General features: G+C 34.6%; 3 protein-coding genes and 1 pseudogene across 4 annotated transcripts; all 4 read right to left on the bottom strand.

The window, feature by feature from the left end:
* Positions 1-1,072: 1,072 nt before the first annotated feature.
* Positions 1,073-2,990, bottom strand: LOC149014951 (uncharacterized). Its single transcript, XM_089156039.1, has 2 exons — positions 2,018-2,990; positions 1,073-1,813 (listed from the first exon to the last, which is right to left on the bottom strand). Exons 1-2 carry the CDS (start codon positions 2,656-2,658, stop codon positions 1,489-1,491), a joined length of 966 nt encoding a protein of 321 aa, XP_089012165.1. The 5' UTR covers positions 2,659-2,990; the 3' UTR covers positions 1,073-1,488.
* Positions 2,991-5,627: 2,637 nt separating this feature from the next.
* LOC149014952 (E3 ubiquitin-protein ligase RSL1-like) lies at positions 5,628-7,772 on the bottom strand. Its single transcript, XM_089156201.1, has 2 exons — positions 6,943-7,772; positions 5,628-6,738 (listed from the first exon to the last, which is right to left on the bottom strand). The coding sequence occupies exons 1-2, from the start codon at positions 7,572-7,574 to the stop codon at positions 6,414-6,416; spliced, it is 957 nt and encodes a 318-aa protein (XP_089012327.1). The 5' UTR covers positions 7,575-7,772; the 3' UTR covers positions 5,628-6,413.
* A 4,915-nt stretch (positions 7,773-12,687) lies between these two features.
* Positions 12,688-16,754, bottom strand: LOC149014953 (uncharacterized; annotated as a pseudogene). Its single transcript, XR_016173426.1, has 4 exons — positions 15,914-16,754; positions 15,559-15,834; positions 15,437-15,464; positions 12,688-13,038 (listed from the first exon to the last, which is right to left on the bottom strand). The product of XR_016173426.1 is annotated as an uncharacterized LOC149014953 (transcript).
* Positions 16,755-19,469: 2,715 nt separating this feature from the next.
* On the bottom strand, positions 19,470-20,842 carry LOC149014954 (uncharacterized). The gene has a single exon (XM_089156876.1). The coding sequence runs from the start codon at positions 20,792-20,794 to the stop codon at positions 19,814-19,816; it is 981 nt and encodes a 326-aa protein (XP_089013002.1). The 5' UTR covers positions 20,795-20,842; the 3' UTR covers positions 19,470-19,813.
* Positions 20,843-24,608: the final 3,766 nt, after the last annotated feature.

A 24,608-nucleotide genomic window follows, 5' to 3' on the forward strand; every position in this document is an offset into this window, starting at 1 on the left:
GGAGAGCTATGGCAAATGGAATTTCTTGTGGAAAAGGTTTGCATTATTGTCACATTCCTGTTAATCCTAGTTGCACCTGTTGTGGAAAGGAGGTAGAATATGTGGACCACATTTTTCTTCACTCTCACTTTACACAAGCTGTATGGTTTGGACATCCTTTATTAGCCTATTTGGCCACAATCCAAGTATGACACTAGCTGAATGGATAGGCCAATGGAAATTTTTTCTTGGGAATGACAAGAAGGAAGGACAAAAGCTAAAATGTTTAGCTTCCTTTACACTGTGGCACATCTGGTTGGCTTGTAATGACAAACATTTTGGCACAGTGCTAATCCATATGATGTTATTGTCAAAGCAAATCAGTTTTCTTGATAGCAAAAACATTACACACCAGCAACATAGAGCAACAACTTGGAGTCCTCCACAAAACGGTTTCTTTAAGGTGAACACCGATGCAGCCACGAATAGAAGCAATGGTAAATTGGGTCTTGGGATTATTATAAGAGATGAGAAAGGCACTCCCCTACGGTTAAATCGATTCCTCTACAGTTTGCAGAAATTTTTTACGGTGAAGCCTTGGCTGTAAGAGAAGGGGTCAAATCTGCTTTTGAATTGGGACTAAATCAGGTGGTGATAGAATCTAATAATTTGGAGTTGGTGTCGGTTCTCAAATCACCCTCCAAGCCGGCCCCTTAGAGTTCTCAACTGGTGGTCTCAAATATTCGGCTCTTTGTAGCCAATTTCTCTTTGTGTTTTTCTCTTTTGTTCCTAGAGATGCCACTGTAAAGGCCGATAGTCTAGCAAAGGTGGCCCTGTCTATTTCAGAAGAGACATGTTGGCCTATTACCACTCTATGGTTGGGAAACCCTACTTGTGTCCCCAAATGTTTTTCCTCCGACTGAATGGATTAGTTTCATACCCAAAAACAAAAACAAAAACAAAAAAAAAAAGAGAGAAGGCCCTTAGTTAATAGGGGGTGCACAAAAGGCGACCCGGCCGGCCCCCCGGGGGCGGGGAAGGGACCGGCGCCCCCCGCTTTGCGAGAGCGTTCAGCAAAACAGTGGGTGTCATCATTACAATTGCAAAAAATATAAAAGAAAGAAACTGATCTAAACCAGAAATATCCAGTGCACAAGACTCCTACAAGTCTAGGGTTTGAATCGTAAAGATCACAATGCACCTAGAATTGAACCAATGGTATGAAGAGAATAATCTTATTGTAGCTTAAAAGCTCAACCCATGGATGCTATTGTCATTTATTTTTGAAATTCACATAAAAGAGATGGTTTCTAAGCAAGTAGGTCGGTAAGAGTACGTATCAATCAAAAGCAACAGTTGTGAGCAAAGTAAATAAAACAAGGTTGAGTTCAATGAAAGATTATGATTATATTCTTGTTTCTTTATCAATTTTCAACTGGAAGAGAACAAACACAGTAAGAAAAAGGGGCCCAAAAGAGTTAACTTTATCTTGAGGCAGAAGAAAGGAATCTATCTTCTATTTGGACAACAACAACTTTTGCCGACACTATACAGAGTGCAAGGTAACACAAATATATTGTATACATAAACAAGTATGGTGGAAATGATGTTGGCAGCTTTGCTTCCTTTAATATAACCTAATCCAACAATTAATCCTATGAAAAGTGCATTAACCAATAAATTAAATATGAAGTTGCAGAAGCAGGAATTCATACAACCATTATGTCTTCTATTATGATCAACATAAGCTTCAACCCTCCCACCAGCTGTTGCTCTGTAACACACACATTCATTCTTGATTTTCCCACATGTATAGCAGAAAAGAACCTTACATCTGCACAAGTGCACCAGAAAAATCAATTTCCACAAAGAAACTCTCTTACAGGGGAGCAGGGGATTTAATTAGGTGCAAGTAATAGGAAGAAATTAAGTCTTTTTTTCTCTGGACTTGGATCTGTTGAGTGTTGGGCAGCTTTTATTGTTGAAAAATTGTCTCTCCTTAAAAGTAAATGATAAAGAGAATGAAGAGGAAACAAACCTGCAAGTTATGTTGGGGCAGCCCTCAATTTTCTCCACACGAAAATTGCAGCCTGGACATTTCATCCACTTGTTTCTTGCAGCAAGCTCACCAAATAGGATATCATTTTCATCTCTCAACTGCTCTGTCTCATTACAGTCAAAACCCGCATGCCATGGAATCTTGCACTGGAAGCAAAAGAGTTTCTTGCAGTTGAGACACTCTGTTCTTGTTACAATATCTCCCTCACACTCATTCAGGACTAACGTCGAACACTCGGTGAACGGGCAGTAAGCATACAAGCTCTGATCACGAGACCTAACAACAGAAAACTCACACAACACATCACACCATTTCTCGAACAATCCGGCTGAGATAATTGATCGGCATGAGAGGGGTTCCAGGAGCTTATCACAGTTAGTGGCAGGGCATGGCAAATCTGCTATGTGCTCTTCCATCTTAGCTTCTATATACTTGGCAATACAATCAAAGCAGAACGGATGAGAACATCCATCTCCGTTGTTGAATTTGTTGTTCTCCCTCATGGGCTCTATACAAATTTCACAAGTAAAAAGTACAACCTCTTCTTCTTCATCTATTGACTCATCGATGGATAAGTAACAAGATTCTTCCGCAGAACTTAGATCATCATCGTCATCCATGGCGGTTCTTGCAGTTGATGAAGGATTGGAAACACCAGAGAATGAAATCCTTGATGACTTCTACATGGATAAAAATACACTATAATTATTATTGTTATTCTTTTGAGGGAATATTTTCATTCTTTTTTTCTAATAATCAATTCAATGATTAATCCTGAAGCGTACATAACCATACAAACGCACCCCTTAGTTGAGATTTGAGAATTTTGATGGTTTTGGATGAAATTTGCAAGAAAAGATCTCTAATTAATTCTAGGGTTTTAATCTAGGGAAAAAAATCTCAATTTGTTCTAGGGTAGGTTACTTCAAATGAGAAATTTCAAGAATTGATCCAACTTGCAAAAGACTTTCGTTTCATAATATAAAGTCAAAAGTTCAGAAGGAAAGTCTGTTATGAATTTAAATTATATATAAAAAGATATGCGTAAGCAGACACTCATGTACCTTATCTCTAAGAATTTATACTTAAATTTTAAGATATAAAATCAGAGAAAGTTCCCTCATATGGGCCCACACGGCTTGCATCCTTTTGTATTTGAATCGAATAAGATGAACTAGCTGAATTAATTGGAATTAATGGTAACCAATCTCAATTGTAGAATTTCCATGAGAACTGATTTTCTATAGTTTCTTTGACCAAGCATTACGTATTTAGATTTGACAAGTGATTTTTAAGATTTTAGGGTTCATTGAATCTGTTTCAATATAAGAAACTCAACCCTGATTTCGAGTTTGAAATTGATGAAATCAGATGATTTTACAAATGAATGATTGATCATTTGCAACTTACTTTTACTATATATTAACTTGTAGATGGGTTCATAAGGTTTTTTAATTTCTTTCTTTCTTCCGTTCTCTTGAGTAGAATTAGTACATATGAGAAAACAATTTTCTGTAGGAGATATGATGAAAATGCACTTGTTAGTGTTTGATACTTTTATCACTACGAGGGAAGGTAAGTGATAGGAGTCTGGATCCTCACCCCATCGGCGACTTCCCGACCACCCAAACATGTGGGGCCCAAAGGTAAAAACACTTTTTGAAAAAAATTTTAAAAAAATACTTCAAATTTTCACCTGTGGGCCCAACATGTTTGTGTGGTCGGAAAGGCGTCGGGGAGCACTCTGTGCTCTCCCGACGGGGTGAGGATCCCGACTCAAGTGATAGTATCCAATTAAGAAAGGGTTCAAACAAGTTTTAGGATATCCCACCATATGGTGCGATACTAGCCCATACTTAACTAAAAAGAAAGTAACCCTTTATTTATTTATTTATAAAGAAAGAATAAAGTTCTTTTTTTTCTTTGAAGCGGAGAGTTTTTATATATGGTGGATGGGGATATTACATATCCTGCCAGTAGGGATCAAACTCATAATCTCTTCACTACTAAGCAAAGAAAGTAAGTGCTCACCCCCATCCAAAGCCTTGATGAGATTGAACCGTAGATTGGCCGCTTCTGTTGCTGTAGAAGGCTCCAGTCACTCTAGTTGCAATAGCTGCTTTAGTATAAGTGGGTTGACCTTCACCAAGCTGGCCCTCAATATGGATGAAGCCGCTCTATTAGGTATTCCAAGGGGACTTTTACGGGAAAACATCCTCTACTGTGCATGGCTCTTTGTTGTGAGTGCACATAGATACCAAATAATAAGTTGAAAAAGCAAAAAAATCACAAGTCTATTTTGGACTTTTTAAATTTGAAATAATTCTTTAAATTTCAGCTAATTGTTTGGCATCTATGTGCACTGTTGTGCACAGCATTTTAACAGAGGATTTTTTTCTTCCAATTTTTACCACTCTACCAACCTTGCATATATCGTTCAATTCTTGTTAATTAGATTGTTAACTCTCCAATTAGATTGGTAACTCTCTTTTCGTTGATGGGAATTAATCATTTAATGGATAATTATTTGTTGAAAAAATACTTAAAACTTGAGCTATGTATTATCATTTTAGTAAAATTATATATCTTTGTCACAAGAATTTTAGTCCCACATCAAATGGTAAGGAGATTTTTATTTGGTCTATATATAGAAAGAACACATTATTTACCTTCGGAGTTAAAAATCGCACTCATGCAATACAGCACAAACTTGTGTGATGCAAAACCAATTTGAACCCTAGTTTAACCAAGCCATGAATATATAACTTATATATTAATTAATACTAATATTAATATTTCTATATATAACGTGAGTTGTGGATCATGGTCATAAGCCGCCGGGCCGTCTACACTTCGGGGTCTAAGTACCTTAAAGAAAGTACCAATGATATGTTTTAGCTACATCAAATTCATGATTGCAACAGTCTTCAAATGATCGTGCAGAATTTAATAAATTCTTAAGATTATTGTAATAGAAATGGTTCTGACATCACTTTTAACGTAAGATTGATCCACCAAATTTCATTTTGTTCTACCAAAAAAGACTTCCGAAATATTCGTATATCTAAAGTCACTTATTGTAATCAATATCCCATACAATCTCTTTATGAAGAAATGAAAAAATAATCACCCATTACGATACCATGAGACTGATTGGATAACTTTTTTTTTGCATATTCTTTTTATAAATCACACTTTGTTGATTTGATTTTGAATTCACAAACCAATTAAATACTCACACATCAACATTCCACATTTAGGGTTATATAAATATAATTAAGAAAGTGTTAAGAAGGTGCATCATGCTGGTGTTGGTAATTAACTAAACAAGGTATCATTTCATTTGCTTGTTCCTCACAATTGAAGCTCGCCGAATAGGCGAATTGCTTTAGTCCTACACATTAAATGTGCAGGACCATCATGCAGAATTTTGACCGACCGATCAGAAATTTCGATCGAGATTGAAGTATTGGCCGAGATTTCAATCTGACGGCTCAAATTATTTCACATGACAGTCGTGCACATTAAACCCACAAGCCATGGGATATCATTTTCATCTCTCAGATGTTACTGTCTCATCACACTTGAAACCCACAAGCCATGGGATCTTGCACTGGAAACAGAAGAGTTTCTTACAGTTCAAGCACCCTCTTTGTGTCGCGATGTCTTCTTCACACTCATTCACGACTAACGTCGAACACTTGGTGAACGGCCAGTACGCATTCCAAGCTCTGATCACGCAACCTAACAACTGAAAACACATCACACCATTTTTCAAATACTTCGGCTGAGAGAATCAATTGGCATGAGAAAGGATCTAAAAGCTTGTCACCGTTTGTGGCAGGGCATGACAAATCTGCCGTGTTTCATCTTCCATCTTAGCTTCTATTCGCTTAGCTATACAATCTAAACAAAATGGATGAGAACACCTATTTCCCTTGTTGAATTTTTTGTTGTCCCTCATGGGTCCTATACAAATCTCACAACTAAGATTACTTGAACCAAAAACTGCTTTTTTCATGGACCCATCGACAGAGACTGTGTCATCATCCACTGGGTATCTTGCAGCTTGGCTCTGTTTCAGGGGTTTCTAACAAATCAATTACACATGATGGGTTTTTTTATTTAAAATTCAAAAGAGTCCAACAAATATGAGACACATGAGATGGTTTCAAAGCAAGTAGGTCGATAAGGGTACACATCAATCAAATGCAACAGTTGTGAGCACAGTAAATAAACGAAGATTGAGTCCCATGAAAGATTATGATTCTATTCTCTGTTTCTTTATCAGTTTCCAACTGGAAGAGAACAAACTGAGATTAAGAAAAGGTGGGGCAAAAAATTCAAACTTTATTTTGAGACAGAAAAAAGGAATCTATCTTCCATCTGGACAACAACAACTTTTGCCCATATTGTACAGAGTGCAAGGGAACACAAATATATTGTATACATACATAATTACAGTAGAACTGGTGTTGGCAGCTTTGCTTCCTTTAATATAAGCTAATCCAACAAGTAATCCTATGAAAAGTGCATTAATCAATAAGTTAAATATGAAGTTGCAGATGCGGGAATTCATACGACCATTTTGTCTTCTATTGTGACCAACATAAGCTTCAACCCGCCCAGCAGCGTTTGCTCTGTAACAGACACAATCATTCTTGATTTTCCCACATGTATAGCAGAAAAGTACCTTACATCTGCACAAGTGCACCAGAAAAAATCAATTTCCACAAAGAAATTATCTCTTACAGGATTTATTAATTAGGTGTAATAGGAAGAAATTAAGTCTTTTTTCTCTGGACTTGCATCTGTTGAGTGTTGGGCAGCTTTTATTGTTGAAAAATAGTCTCTCCTTAAAGTAATATGATAAAGAGAATGAAGAGGAAATGAAGGAAACAAACCTGCAAGTTATGTTGGGGCAGCCCTCAATTTTCTCCACACGAAAATTGCAGCCTGGACATTTCATCCACTTGTTTCTTGCAACAAGCTCACCAAATAGGACATCATTTTCATCTCTCAACTGCTCTGTCTCATTACAATCGAAACCCGCATGCCATGGAATCTTGCACCGGAAGCAAAAGAGTTTCTTGCAGTTCAGGCACTCTGTTCTTGTTACAATATCCTCACACTCATTCAGGACTAACGTCGAACACTCGGTGAACGGGCAGTAAGCATACAAGCTCTGATCACGAGACCTGACAACACAAAACTCACATAACACATCACACCATTTCTCGAACAATCCAGCTGAGATAATTGATCGGCATGAGAGAGGGTCCAAGAGCTTATCACAGTTAGTGGCAGGGCAGGGCAACTCTGCTATGTTTTCTTCCATCTTAACTTCTATATACTTGGCAACACAATCTAAGCAGAACGGATGAGAACATCCATCTCCGTTGTTGAATTTGTTGTTCTCCCTCATGGGCTCTATACAAATTTCACAAGTGAAAATTACAAAATCATCTTCATCTATTGACTCATCGACGGATAAGTAACATGACTCACCGGCAGAACTTTGATCATCGTCATCCATGGTGGTTCTTGCAGCGTGGCTGATGGTATCTACATTAGATAAATATATACTAACCAATCAATGATTAATCCTGAAGCATACCCAGAAGCATCCACTCGCCCCTTGGTTGAGATTTGAGACTTTTGATGATGGTTTTGACCAAATTTGCATGAAAAAGTCCTGGAAGTTTACATGAAGGTTCTTTGCAAATTGTAGTTGCTGGAGTCAACACTCGCTCGTTCTTTGGGGCCAAGGGAAGGGAATATCAAGCAAAATTTTGGTTCATTGGATTTGAAATCTCACCATTACTTTCAATGGTCAAGATCGAAATCCAACGGACTAGAGTGAATTGACGGTTTTGTATATTTAATGTGCAGGACTGAAGCAGAATCAGAAGAAAAGAGAAAATTTATCTCAAGTTGACTATCAATCGATCTACCAATAATTTAGATTCAATGATTCAAAATATGAAATGAATTTGTCCATGCTAGCTTTAATCTAAAAAAAATTCAGCTTGTTCTAAAATCATAATCTAGAAAAATATTCAATTAGTTCTAGGATTTTAAGCTAGAAAAAACAAAATTAATTCTAAGGTGAGTACTCCATATGGTGCTGGAAAGATAAGCTAGAAAAAACAAAATTAATTCTAAAAAACCCAGGTGCTGGAAGAGCAGAAAAAAAAAATGAGTACTCATATGGTGCTGGAAAGGAAAAAAAAAATAATATATAATATAATATATATATATATATATATATATATATATATATATATATATATAATATATATATATAAAAAATATATATATATATTTTTTTTTTATTTATTTATTTATTGAGTTAGCCATGCACCCTATTATAATTGGATCAAATAAGTTGAATTAGCTGAGTTAATTGGAATTGATGGTCACCATTCTCAATTATAGAATTTAAAAAGAAAAAAAGGAATTTTAGACCAATTATTAACTATTTAATTTGAAATTTGATTTTAAGATTTTAGGGTTCAATTCAATATATTTCAATATAAAAAAGTTCGGCCCAAATTTTGAATTTGAAATTCATGGACCTACATCACTATAGATTTTACAAATGGATGATTACAACCTAGTAAAAGTGGATTATGTGTTGAATAGATTTTAATTTTTGAGGTTTAATTTAATCTTGTCTTTTTTTCTTCTTCTTTTTTCTGGTCAAGCATACTATACTTAATAAGAAAAGAACTCTTTATTTATTTATTAATAAAAAATAATTTTTTGTCTAAATTAAAAAAATAAAGTTAAGACCTTTTCACTACGAGAAGTTGGTTTTACCAACCGAGCAAACCTCTAACGATGGCATCCTCTAACGATAGTATCAAAAAGATAATCATTATTATAAAAGAAGATTCTGATCCCTTAACATCTCTACATCTGGGTTGATATACAACCGTGCAACGATGTCTTAAGGGGGTGCATCATGCTAGTATTGATATTTATTTATTTTGATGCAAAAAATATATACGAGTTGAGATCCTCTACTTTATCAACTCTGACCAACACTATACACATTACTGATAGTAAATACAAATAGAAAATATAGAGAGAGAAGTATTGTGGAAATGATGGAGGCCACATTGCTTCCTTTGATCTTCTATAATCCAATTATTAATCCCAACGGGTGGCTCAGTTAGCAAAAAGACCAACGCTTCCACACAGGAGATTAGAGTTCGAATCCTTAGGGCCAGAGGCGAAGCCCCGCCTATATTAATTATATAAAGGTCCCCTGAGGATTAGTCGAGGTGCGCGTAAGTTGGCCCAGATGAACCTCAGATCAAAAAAAAATTATTAATCCCAATAAAAATGCACGAACCAATAAAGGGTGGATAATCTAATGACACATGTCATGATTTATGCCTACGTAGACACTATCTGTGAAGGAAGCCTACAAAATTCCATAGAGGAGAACCTTAATTGTTAACGAAATTTAAAAGGTAAACTAAATTGAATTTATTCTCTCATTAGGTTTTGCAATTCCATTCTATTTCACTATGACTTTGATAAAGATGCTAAAATTTGGTTTTTCTCCAGATTCATAATAGCATGTTACCATGTCTGGCTATAAAGAAATATCAAAGTCTATAATAATAAAGATCCAAGCCTATTAAAACTACTTGCCAATGTCAAAAGGTGGACTAGAGACTTTAAGTTATTCCTTAAAAATATAGCATAAATCACTAATGCAGAAATTAGACAATCCCTTGCTTCCTTTTAAGTGTTTAAACTCATTCAATCATTTTGGGTACTCACCAATCTTAATGTGTAAAGGTTTATCTGATGAACTAGAAGGTGAAAGCTGAAGGGGAAGGAATCATCATCAAGGACATTAGCATAAGAATAGCACTAGTAGAACAACTAGTGGAGAATCTACTAAAGGTCATTTGGACAGCTACAACAACAGCCCAGCAGAGAAAAAGGAATCTTCTATGTTGCTACGATGGCTAAAGGGCTAGCTTCAGGAATGAGAATTGCCCAAAATCAACATTTGAAGCCGGACGAAATCATAACAAATTGGGGTCAGATCAAGGAGACTATACCCATTCCGAAGACTAGATGGCCCTTAGAAGCAATTGAAGACTTACTGGTTCTTGCACCTAAAATAGAAGGAGCTCTGACTATTACTAATGAGGATCATGAAATCTTAAAATCGGCGTATTTGCTTGCTTGTACAACACTAAATGAGGCAACCCCATGGGACTGGAAGAATGTAATGTGTAATGTACCAAGATAATTGTATTTTACTGTTTTTGTATCAACAAAAAAAAAAAAAAAACAACAGCCCAGCAGAGGCAAGTACAACTTCAACAAATCTTATATGATGAAGTAATGACTCAAGGAAAAGATATACAAAACTTATCTCCTTCTTTAATTCTTACTTTGGTACACATTCTATCTACAACCACTCAGCTTGAAGTCTGTAATTTAAGATAGGAAACTACAAAACTCTGGCTACTTAGTTTAACAAACCATCATGTAAGACTCCGTTGTTTAGAGACTATGACTCATGATGGATTTAAGTGCAACTTTATTGGCTATTTTAAGCATATTATTTCTTATTAAAAAAATTGTATTTGATATTATTTTGAAAAAATTTCAAGGACTTAACAAAATAATTCAACAAAATATATAACATCTTCAAAATTATGTCAAATGGGGGGGTTCATGAGTGGGCGAGAACGCAACAGGAGTAAAAAATGGTGGTGGGAAGAAACGACACCAAAATGCGACGATTGGAAGCAATGTAAGCTGCCCGTCCCCAATCCGGTTCACCCAAACGGACGGTGACGAGTTCAACACGGGTCCGTCGATCGGTCAAATCTCGTCTGAACCACCCTAAAAGCATCTCAAAATATTTCTTAAATCTGCACAATAATACATTCTCATGGAATATTCTGTTAAGTCATGGTTAGACAATATCCTAATTTTTATACTATCCTTAATCTCTAGTAACCTTACAATGTTGTCGTTAGTAAAATATAATCCTAAATTGAATCTTCTTTCATTTTTCATGAGTTCCTTCTTTTATTTATGTTCATATTTTTATAATATAAGATATAGAATAATACAACTAAATATATATTTGATTATTTTTTAATCAACTAATGATTCTAATGAAAAAGAAAGCAAATGTGAGGTTAAGATAATTTTTTTTTTGTCCAATAGAAAAATCAAAATTTTGAATTTGTTTGTATTTCATCAATTATCTTGACTGTTCCCAAAATTTGTCCTACTACTTTCCATTACTTTGAATGTGATGGATTATCAGTGATTCACATTCTAGATCACTTGACATGCAAATTTATTATTAATATATATATATATATATATATATAATGCGAGGAAAGATTATCTGATCCATCACAGGGACTTCTTTCTGATCTTTTAGGTAAAGCACACCCAAGACAGATAGAATTTGACTTTGCTGCTTCTTTTATGCAAAGCCGTTTCACCAACTTCATTGATGTGTTCTTTTATTATATATATATGATAAATGTGATTTTTAAATATATTTTTTAATTTAATTTTCCATTTTATGTGACTTCTTTATATAATTATTAAGATTTGCATTTATTTCAAAGAGTAATTTCTCTCTCGCATAGTTTTTTAATTAATATTTTTTATTTTTTCCAAGAATAGGCTCTGTATGAATTTTCAAGTCAACTATTGATGTGATAGAGATTTGTTTCTCCACCAACGGGGGTTGGTCCAAGTGGTAAGCAGCTTGGTTTGCTTAAGCAAAGTTCCGGTATCGAATCCTTGTGGATGCAAAAAAAATTCCCGCTGGGAGACTCACCCAACATAGCCAGGTGTGCGATGCGGGTCGTACCACCGGTTTATAAAACCGGGGTTGGCAAAAAAAAAAAAAAAAAAAAAAAGAGATTTGTTTCTCCTACCAAAAGAAAAGATTCATTTTCCATTGTTAAATTGTTTTGGGAAAATCACGTAATTAGTTGCTTTTAAGTTTTCTATTACAAAATTAATCACTCAATATTTCACTTTACAAAACTAAATAAAACTGAGTTTGAATTTACAAAACTAACTAAAATAGTTTCATCAATTTGAACATTTTTAACCCCTAAAACTAACCATATTGCAGAGAAAAAATTACTATTTTATCTAAAAGGAAAAAATATTAATTTTTCATACTCTTTGGATATTTTCACCCCACCCATATTGGTATGGTCAATTTTAGGGATAAAAATGTTCAAAGAGATGGAAAATCTCTATTTTAATTAGTTTTGTAAATGCAAACTCAGTTTTAACTAATTTTGTTAAGTAAAACATTGAGTGGTTACTTTAATACAAGAAAACCTAAAAGTAACTAAGCATGTAATTTTCCCAATTTCTTGTTGTCACTCAAAGGGTCCTATAAGTAAGATTACTTGAAGCAAAAATCTCTTTTGTCTTGGACCCATCAACAGAGCCTGTGTCAACATCCATCAGGTGCCCTGGAGAGCTAAGGTTGTCAATTGTGTATCGAAACCGTTTTTTTTGCCAAAACATTTAAACTGTTTATCTGTCCGTTGGTATGAACCAAAACCGTACCAAATTGGTACCGTACCTTCTTTTTTTTTTTTTTTTTTTGAAGTTAATCCATTCAACTAGAGGGAAAAACACATGGGGACACAACTAGGGTCGTCCAACCACAGAGTGGAAATAGGCCAACATGTCTCTTCCGGGATAGACATGGCCACCTTTGCTAGACTATTGGTCGTCACATTGGCCTCTCTAGGAACAAAAGAGAAAAAACACAAAGAGAAATTGGCTGCAAGGAGCCGAATATCTGAGATCACCGCTTGAGAAGTCAAAGGGGCCGGCTTGGAGGGTACTTTGAGAATTGACACCAGCTCCAAATTATCATATTCTATAGCTACATGACTTAGTCCCAACTCAAGAGCAGCTTTGATCCGTTCTCTTACAGCCAAGGCTTCACCATCAAAGATTTCTGCAAACTGTAGAGGAATTAAGGGATATAAATTGTAATTTTACAATTAGAACACTTACATTTACCCTATCCCTAATTCCCTATTTCAAATTTTCATTTCATCATTCACTCCTCTTCTTAGATTTACTTGTTTTGTATTTATTGATTAGATTTACTTGCTTTATTTTTGTTAATATAAAATTTTATCAAATGGTTGATTATAATTTTATTAGGATCTTAATGAACTAATAACAAAAGTAGCATAAGTTCATTCGTACCAAAATTGTACCCGCACTAGATATTGTGTTTAAACCGTTTCCCCGCACCGATTTAAGACCGAAACTATACCGTATCGTGTAAATTCGGTACGGTACGGTTCTGATTTTCAGTATTCAAAGTTGGTACCGTACCGATTGACACCCTTGCCTACAATGAACTTCTTCTACTATACCATTTTGTTTATTTATTGTTGTTTGTTACAAGAACATTTCAAATTTCAAAAAAGGCCAATAAAAATGGGATACATGAGATCTTAGAGTTTAGGTTGCAGAAAACATCCTCTGTTGTGCACAATAGTGCACATATATACCAAATGATTGATTGAGAAAACAAGGTAAATAATTCTTTCAAAGCAAAAATATCTCAACTAAACCTAGCATGTCTTGAAGGTAGAATAGTGCTTATGTCGACCAGAGAGTCTAAAAAAATCATGATCCTTTTGATTGCATACATCTTATAGATTGAAGAACATTCAAAGTGGGCTTTTCCTTGCACAAGTGAAAGCAACTTCTCCATTTTGCTTTTACTGATAACGCCATATCTAGTTATTGTATCTCAATCAAATCCATCAACTGGGGGAGGTAACCAGTGCACTTCATGACTTTAGATATTTGTATAATTGTTGTCACGATATCAAAAAATTAAAGGGAAAAAAAAATTATTCATAAAAATATGATGAGAGTGATTGCATCACCCTCTGCTTTGCACATTTTTTTATTTATGGGTAATTTTCATCAAGACCTGAGGTTTGGTCTATATCATTTTATAGTCCAAAAAAATTGAGATTTTGCATCTATTTTTCTTGTGTTATAGAAAAAAAATTATCACTTTTATGGCAATTAGGTGCTTTTTTATTTATTTAAATTTATTACATACACATCCCCACCTGCCATGAAACTCATGACTCTCCTTTTAATACAAAAAATTATAGAAAAGTCTTAGAATTCAATAAATTTTAAAATATGACCAAAATACCCTTATATGTAAAAATGACTCAAGTACCCCTTAGCTTAAACCATATTTGCAAAGATTAACCTTAAATGGAAATGAGTGTTTGTTCATTGGTTGAGCTGACTGAGCAAATGGGAAATGTAAAAATGGGTGAAGGGGGAATCTCTTCATCTCTCTCGGCTAAGATTCTACTTTGTAAATAGGGTTTAAGCTAAGGGGCACTTGAGTCATTTTTACATATTAGTATTTTGGTCATATTTTAAAATTTATTGATTATAAGACTTTTCTATAATTTTTGGATTAAAAGGGGAGGCATGAGTTTCATGGCAAGTGGGGATGTGTATGCAAAAATTTTTAATTAAAAAAGATAATCAATTTTCATCTAGATGAAAATGATATCCTATTCAGTGGTTAATCTTTGTAAATAAAGTTTAAACTAAGGAGTACTTTGAGTCATTTTTATATATAAAAGTATTTTGGTCATAATTTAAAATTTATTAAATTCTAAGACTTTTTTTTTTTTTTTGGTACTAATGCTTTTTTTAATACTGGAAATAGAATGCCGTAGGATCGAACCCACAACCTCCCCACTGAGAAGCATGGATCTTTACCACTCAACCAACCCTGCATTAGCTTTTCTATAATTTTTTGATTAAAGGGGAGTCATGAGTTTCATAGCAGGTAGGGATATGTATGTAAAAAATTTAAAAAAAAAAAAAAACACAAAATGGTCATACAATTGATAATTTATCCTTAAATTGACTTTTTCTATAGTATAAGAAGGCAGATGCAAAGTTTCGATTTTTTTGTTTTGGACTAAAAATGACATAGACCAAACCTTAGATTCGATGAAAATTACTCTTTATTTATTGGAAATCTCTTTCTTTTCTTTTCTTTTTGTTCATTATTTATTGTAAATCTCACTTTATTAATTTGGTGTTGAATTCATAACCAATGAAACTTGTGCTGCAAATAACCTAAAGACCCATTAACAACTTTTTTATTTTTGGGTTCAAACCCATTAACATCCTTACAAACCGGGCTGAGAGCCTGAGATACAATGAAGAAAAAAACTGATAAGTGGGTGTCCATCATGCCAGTGGAGGCGTTGACACAGAAAATATATACAAGTTGAGATGTTCTATCCTTAAATCCTTCAGAGTATATATTCAAGAAGAAAGCCCACTTCAACATACCTTGTAGGTCTTCTTTCTAAATATGTAGCTGAAGAATATGAAGATCATATAACCAAAAAGAAAAGAGGATTCAGACTCAATCTCTTCTATTTGAGCAACAGCAAAAGCAACCCATTCTATACAAAGTAGGAGAGAAGACAAATAGATAGTATGCAAAAAAAATTATTGTGTAAATGATGGAGAGGGCTTGGCTTTTGATCACAAATAATCCAATAAATAATCCCAAGAGAAGTGCATTAACTAACACATGAAATATGGTTTTGCTGCAGCAAAAAGTCATACAGGCATTTCGTCTTCCATTATCAACAGGAGTTTCAATCCTTCTAGCAGCAATTGCTCTGTAACATACACAAGTATTCTTGATTTTCCCACACTTATAGCAGAAAAGGATCCCACATCTGCACAAATGCACCCAGATGAATAACAAACTCTGCAAAAGTCAATTGTAAGAAAATTGGGAAAAAGAAGCAATCGTACCTGCAAGTAATATTGGGGCAGCCCTCAATTTTCTCCACACGGAAGTTGCAGCCTGGGCATTTCATCCACTTGTTCCTTACAACAAGCTCACCGAATAGGATATCATTTTCATCTCTCAGCTGCTCTGTCTCATTACACTCGAAACCCACATGCCATGGGATCTTGCACTGGAAACAGAAGAGTTTCTTGCAGTTGAGGCACTCTGTTCGGGTCACAATTTGTCTCCCTCACACTCATTCAGGACTAACGTCGAACACTCGGTGAATGGGCAGTACGCATGCAAGCTCTGATCACGAGACCAAACAACAGAAAATTCACATAACACGTCACACCATTTTTCGAATATCTGGGCTGAGAGAATCGATTGGCATGAGAAAGGATCCAAAAGCTTGTCACAGTTTGTGGCAGGGCATGACAAATCTGCCGTGTTCTCTTCCATCTTAGCTTCTATGTACTTAGCTATACAATCTAAGCAGAATGGATGAGAACACCTGTTTCCGTTATTGAATTTTTTGTTGTTGCTCATGGGTTCTATGCAAATCTCACAAGTAAGATCACTTGAAACAAAAATCTCTTCTGTCATGGACCCATCAACAGAGCCTGTGTCAGCATCCATTGGGTGTCTTGCAGCTTGGCTGATTCAGGGGTTTCTGAGATTGAACTCCTTTCTGGCCGACAATTTATACATACGGCATTTGAGATTCTTTGATGTTTCTTAGGTGTGGAAAAATCCAGGAAGTTTACATGAAGATCCAAAGCATGCAATTTAAGTTTTTTGTGTCTTTAACCGAAAAAAAAAAAGCTTTGGGTGTCAGCGCTTACTTGTTCTTTGTAATGGAAATGTTGATGAAGATGACTTTTGCTGGGTTACAAGCATGGGGCTTTGGAGGGGAATTTGAGTGGAAGAAGAGAATAGGAGGCATCTTTGTCAATGAAATTTAATAGTTAAATTAAACTGTATTTGATATTGCTTTCCATTATTTTGAATGTGATGGTTTATTTTACCAAAAAAAAAAAAGGAAGAAAAAAAAAAGAAAAAAGAAAATAGGAAGAAGAAAGAAAGAGAATGTAATGGTTTATCAGTCACTCACATTGTAGATGATTGACTTGAAAATTTGTTAACATATACAAGGCTAGGAAAGATTCTCTTAGGGCCTATTTGGTTACATGAGTCTGGAGATTTCAAATCTATAGAGTTATAATTTATAAAAATTAGATGTTTGGTTGTGGAATGAAATCTGTGGATTCATCTTAAAAAAAACTATTTGATCGACGTGATTTTTGTGAATGTGCAAATGTATAACTTTTTTGAAATCTCTGGATTTCACCCCTTACCCATAAATCTACAGATTCACGTTTTTAGTGTAAAAAGGTGAATCTCTAGATTTCATGAATCTAGAGATTTTTACAACCAAACGGGTATAATTCTCAAATTCATAAATCCATCAAATCTATAGAGTTATAATTTATAAAAATTAGATGTTTGGTTGTGGAATGAAATCTGTGGATTCATAAAAAACTATTTGATCGCGTGATTTTTGTGAATGTGCAATGCATAACTTTTGAAATCTCGGATTTCACCCTACCCATAAATCCGATTCACGTTTAGTGTAAAGGTGAATCTCTAGATTTCATGAATCTAGAGATTTTTACAACCAAACGGGTATAATTCTCAAATTCATGAATCCATCAAATCTATAGAGTTATAATTTATAAAAATTAGATGTTTGGTAGTGGAATGAAATCTCTGGATTCATGGGGCCATGTTTGGTTACGAGTCTGGAGATTTCAAATCTTTTGAGTCTTGATTCATAAATTAATTGTTTGGATAACCTGAATCTATGGAATAAAATATGTGGATTCATTTGTGATTTTTGTGAATGTGCAAACATTTAGCGCTTTTATAGTATACCCATAAATCTACAGATTCACGTTTTTAGTGTAAAATGATGAATCTCTAGATTTCATAAACCCAGATATTTTCACAACCAAAACGGGTATAAATCTCTCATTTATGAATCTAAAGATTTGAAATATTTAGATTCATGTAACCAAACAGGCCTAGCCATTGGGGGATTTTTTATTTTTTTTTATTTTTTTCCCCAGAGATAAACACTCCCAAGCCCCAAAGCACACATAGAATTTGACTTTGATTCGATACTCTTCTATATGCCATTTCACCTACTTCATACGTCGCTTAATCAGATTATCCAGAGTTTGGATCACATCATACTTCATATGTCACTTAGTCAGATTATCCAGAGTTTGGATCACGTCAACGTCGGGAGAGCACATATATTTTCTTCACCACACATTTTATGTAGAGCCCATATCTTAAACTAATAGAATAATTTAAGAATAGATTTTTAGTAAGTTTCACATGGATTCCGTACAAAATGTGTGGTGAAAAAGTGTCAGTGTAACACAATGTGCTCGCCCGACAGTGCGGTAATCTACACTCGATTGTCTGTGGATGTGATTCTAATACAATGATGATAATTATCACCCTTATAGAAGTAATAAGACTAAGAAGGCTGTGGTTGAACCTCTATCTATTATTACACACCTTCACTTTTTAAATTTGCTTTTCAATTCACCTTTCCTATACTTCTTGGCTCATTTTTGTAATAAAAAAAAACCGAATTGCATTGACACCTTCAAAATGAAAGACTTAAAGCAATGACACCTCACTTTATGTTCGAAAAACACATAGACCCCGAAATTATATTTTCATTAGATACATTAGTCCAATTTGTCAATATAAACCGTTAAGTCAATGTTTATTGTACGGGATATTTTTGGAATTGAAAGAAAATAAATAGTGATTTAACGGTTTTCAATGACAAATTGGACCATTATGTCCAATGAAAATTCAATTTTTGAATGTCTGTGTTTTTCAAACATAAAATAAGGTGTCGGAGTTTTAAGGCCTCAATTTTTTGGTGCCAGTGCAATTTGCTCAAAAAACATCTCCTATATTCAATGCATAGATAGCTTTGTATGAATTTCGGAGACAACTATTGGTGTGATGGAGATTGCTTCCTAATTGGGTAGCTTAAGTAATTCTTCCCCTAAACTTTAGTTAAAATTTAATACAATAAGATCTGTCATGTATATTACTAGTATCTCCATAGATTTTGGGTGGAAGATGGAGAAAATTGATAGAAAATTGTAGTAGGTTTTTCATTGTCATTTTCATGTTTTTACCTAATGTATTATAAGCTAACTAATCATGAATTGATTGCTTACTTCATCAATGGCTTTCCAGCAAAGTACATGCACCTAATAGAAAATCTCATGACTCGTGTAAGCTTTAGATTTAACAATACTTCAACATCAACAGATTCAACACAAATGAGGTAGCGGATCTAGACCTTTAACTTTTTAATTATTGCTTGTAGAAAACAAGACTTCAACACCATTCTCTCGAAGCGCATGAACACTTTTTTTTTTTTGGTGCGAAGCGCATGAACACCATGATAATCTTTAGTTGAAAAAACCATCATCTGTAAATTATCCAAATTCATTTGAAAGCTAAAACCCTTTTAACCATTCTTAATGGCAGCATGGGAGGAATTCAAGGAAAAATAAGAACACCATGATTTCACAAAACCCAAACATGCTTAATGAAAAAACTGTGATAATCATAATTGAGAATCAAATAAACTGGTTTTTGGATGTATAACTTAACTTTATTCACTCTTTGAAAAAATTAATAAATAGGTAAAAGAAAAACAAAAAAATTTTGAGTTTTTCTCCTTTCACTACCAGCTTCTACAGTTCAAGGAAGAACAATATCTTTACAACAAAAGACTTTCTAGATATCCAAGCAAACTTAGCTGCACGGCCATGGAGTCTCTGCAACCCATAAGAAGGGAGGTATCAGGTATCGTTCCATTATCATCCTTTAGTAAAATAGCCTCTGGCAACACCCAATAGCCCTTGCTTGTAAGGTAAGAAGGTTTTCTTCTTCATGTCTTCTGCAACCGCTCTGTTCTTCATGTAATGCAACTCGTGAGGTGAAACAGGTACTTTCCTTCTCGGGCTTGATCTTGCCGGCGACCCAATGCTTTCCAAAGATTCCTGGGTTTTCTTTGGCAAAACCGTGTATTTCTTTAATGGGTCTTTGTCTGATGCTCTACCTTCTGATGCGCTTCGAAACAAAAGCCAATCTTTTAATCTCCATTTCCTAGAGCCCTTGAGAGACGAAGAAGACGAAGAAGAAGATTGTTTCGACATCGATGCTTCTGCTTTTGTGTTCTCTTGCCGATTCTTCTGTTCTTCTTCCCACGAGAACTCTGTAACTCCACCGGGAGAGAGTGATCTGGCTCCTTTACGACCAGACCTCGGAGACATCGAAATGGGTTCTCTTTCTCTACCTCGAGCTTGAGATTTGTCTGACCCATTACGTGTTTGTTCTATTGCCGCAACGGATGAATTGGTAACTTTCTTCTGTCGTGGCGAGAAGGCATCAAGAATCATCTTCTTCCCTTGAGCGATGGGTGATAACGAAACAGAGGTTGAAGATTTCCGACCGATTTTCAGAGGAGGAGGGGCCTTCAGCGGTCGAATTACTCCTCCATCAAATAGCTCCTCCGCGTATAGAGAGTTTTTCTCCATCTCACCATTGGAACCGAATGCGAAATCATCATCATCATAGAAAGTATCTTCTTCTTCAGGCTTCTCAAATGGAGTTGCAGAGCTAAACCTACCAGGGTAGGATGAAAAATCATTGAAATCACGAGAAGGGCTGGTTGGAGCACTGCGATAGAACTCCCCAAAACGCTTAGGAGTTGAAGGAGCACTAGCGTAAGGTGTAGAACAAGTGCTTGCGAAATTGAAATCTCCAAATTCCGGTGACGTCGGAATTGCTAATTCCATTTTGGGTTCTTCAGGTTCTTCAATTCTGATCTTCGTTCTTTATCTGGATCTAAAGGATCGAAGAGCAAAATTTATATATATGCAAATGCAAAGAGAGAGAGAATAAGAAGAGCAGTGACGCAGGGAAGGTTGACCAGAGACTTTTTAGTTTCTCCGATTTTGAAAATTTAAAACTTTGCTCGTGAGGCTGTGATGGCGACATTAATTAATAAACTAAAAACGGTAAGATTCTAATCTAACGGATGAGAAAATTAGTTTTAGAATAATTGAGTCGATTATGACTGCCCACGTTCTTTTGGAATGAATTTTTTAATAAAAAAATGATTTTTTATTTTGTAATTAAATAATTAATTTTGATTATAGGAGGCTGACTCGGCCAGGTGAGGCGGTTGGACAGAGTCGTCGTAGAGAATGGACAACCGCGCACGCATCTTGAGACATCATTTATGGGAACTCGATTTTTGATAATTATGTCTTAACTCTTAACCTAATGTTGTTAATTATGGTTTTTCTAGATTTAGAGATTTGTTGTGAAGACGTGTCACTTGTTTATAGTTAGTTGTAACCTACTCGTGAAGCTAACGGTCGAGATTTCGAGATTCGATCTCGACCGTCCATTTTGTTAAACACACCAAAATAGACGGTCGAAATTTTGATCTCGACGGTTGGCTTCACATGCTTGTGCAGCATTTAAGTCACACTAAAAAAACATAACTAACGCGGGAGCATTGGAGCTATGGTGGTCTGAAGGTCACATCTTCTCGAAGGGGTTTGACATTGTTTGCTTTGGGGAACAAGTCTTTGACTTTGTAGTTGTTGTTGATAAATTGATGATTCTTTGGAGCCATCGGTGGCTTAAAATTTTTAGGTAAATTTTGTGAACTTGGAATAAATGGGCCCTTATCTAATCTTTTTAGATTTCCAACTTCTTTAATTTGGTATTTTAAGTCTTTTACTTTGGGTAACGGATTGTGTGTGTGTTTTTTAACTATATTTTAGTCAGCAGAAAACACCGTTCAACCTCAGGACACCTGGCGGGGTCCCCAACAAATTTTCAAATCCCAGAGCAACCTCCAGATTGGGTCCCCAACAATCTCTAGATCTTAGGGCAATCTCACTACTGCTTTCAAGGTCCAAAAATCCTCCTCCTCGATACCACTCATTAAGGGTGTCAATTGTACACCGAAACTGTTTAACCATATCAAACCGCACTATTCAAAATTCAATATGATACGATACCAGTTTCAGGTACTTATATCGTCGATATGCACCAAAACTGTATCAAATTGGTACCATACCAAATTAAGGGATATAAATGTAATTTTATAATTAAAACACTTTACCTTTAACCTGTCCCTAATTCACTGTTTCAGTCTGTCGTTTCATCATTCACTCATCTTCTTAGATTTACTTGTTTTGTTTCTGTTAATATTAGATTCTATCAATTGTTTGATCACAATTTCATTAAGATCTTAATGAACTAATAACAAGAGTGGCATGGGTTCGTTCATACTAAAATTGTATTCACACTAGATACCGTGTTTAAACTATTTTTCTACATTGATCTAATACTAAACCGTTTTAAAAATACCGAAACCATACCATACTCTGTAAATTCAATAAGAAACAATTTTGATTTTCGATATTCAAAGTTGGTATCGTACGAAAATCATACTGATTGACATCCTTAATCCTATCATTCGTAAAATTAACCACTTGTCATTACTTCAAAAGTCTGGAGTTATAAAAATGGTGTAACCATATTTCTTTATACCTTAAAAAAAAGTATAGGTGATCCATTCTTACCAAATGAAAAAGATAGGTTGGTACGTTTAACCACTCCATGCGTGAAGGGGATATTGACTTTTCATTTGTCTCACTTATTAAATCGTTTTGTTTATTCGTCAAGTTTTAAAGACACGTGCAATGCATGACCAATTTAAATTTTGGTTCAGTTTGTTTTGGTTTTAGATACTTACCTAACCGGTTTGTTATTAAAATGGTTTCAGATTTATTTCGATTCAAATATTCTTTCATATAAAATAAAAGTATAGATAGAAATTAATCTACTTAATTGCATGGGCTCAAGTTCGATTAAGTAGAATGTGTTGAGTCTTGGTGTCTTGTATTTTGTGAGTCCATGTAATTATGGTTTTAGTTGTATTTGTAATTGAAACAAGATTTGGGTCAATTAATAGTACTTGGGTAAAACTGTAATTACATTGAGATTAGGGTTTTAAGTTTTCCTATAAATAATCTATATAGAATAATCTATAGACATCAATTCCTCTAGGGGATTGGGGAATCCATCTTGAGGATAAGGATTGAGTGTTCTTTTTCCATGCAAGGGTGTAGCTACTAGCCAAGATTTAATACAGGCAACAAATACTCAATGCCGTTAAAATACTTGTTATCTTTACTGTTAAAAACTTTATCCAAACTAGGAGATCAAGAACTCATATTATTATATGGAAAGGATTAGGTCAAAGACCTTGTCAACAAGGAAGGAACCATGCATGGATATTATCATATTAGGTTATGTCGATATGGTTTAGGTCTTACGTCAAGTTGGTTTAGTTTTATTTCGTTTAAACTATGTAAGTAATACCTTAGCTAGTTTAGTTTGATTTGGTTTAAAGCGTGTATGTGATACCTTACCTCAAAGTCGTTCAAATATGAGTCGATCATGATTCCAAGTTCCAACTGTATCGATATGGTTTACTCTTAAACACCTCTAGATTTTTTTTACCGTTTGATATACAATAATTTTATACAAAAAACCCACAGATCAAAATTGATTTTTTTGTGGGTAAAAGTTCAATCCAACATATCTAACATTTATTTGAATCTATATGACAGCAATATCTTAAACTAAAACTGAAGTCACACCTTCAATCTCTTCTCAAAAAATATAAGATTACTTAGTTGGCAAGAAATAACTAAAAAAAATTCCTTCTAGATGCTGTTATGATTGATAAAATATAATAATTTATCTTTTCTTCTTTGTATTTTCTTTCCAACCAAGCAAAACTTGATTACATGAGTATGAAATACTTGACCTCAGCATGATAAGAAAAATAGAATTTCAGAGAGCAAGATCAGCTTGCAATAAATTAATTAGAAACCTTATCTCTTCACCACTCAAACGAGCTTCCATATAAGTTGTCATGTTGGCTAAGTTTGAAAATTTGAATATTCCAGATTTTAAAATCATAGTTTCATATATATTTTCATAATCTTTCTCCATCTCCAAACAATGCAGCTGGCTTTCTAGAAGACCATTTACCAAACAGAAAGGCTCTCTAGAAGACAAGCAAGATCGCCACCATTTGCGTTTTCCAGTTTGAATAGAAAATCCAGAAATGGAACTCTTCTTCTTCAGTGTGAATAGATAATCCATACCCAACTGATAAAATTTTGTTTTACTTTATTTTTTTTATCATGGTCTCTGGATAAAATTTCAAAGATCTATTTATTAATGGTGGAATGAGTCTCATAAGATTATCAATGGTGTTTCACATTATGGGTTCTATGTAAAGTATGAAATTGATTCATCGTTTCAAACTCCAGAAGCTTCCCAATTAAAGTCCAACTCAATCTAACCGTTCCCATTGTTCATAATAAAATCGGTTTGTTAGTCATTTTAATTTTATTAATTGAATATTAAATTAAATTACTGTTGTTTCATTGAGAATATAATATCTATGTGTGTATATTCGATCATTTTTCGATTAGATATATCAATATCAATCTTAGATTGGCGACCACTATGAATTCTTAAATTTATGATAATGTGCATGGGAAAGAAGATTAA

The sequence above is a fragment of the Hakea prostrata genome, chromosome 5, assembly GCF_041222555.1.
Source record: "Hakea prostrata isolate BN-2017 chromosome 5, UWA_Hpros_2, whole genome shotgun sequence".
NCBI lineage: Eukaryota > Viridiplantae > Streptophyta > Magnoliopsida > Proteales > Proteaceae > Hakea > Hakea prostrata.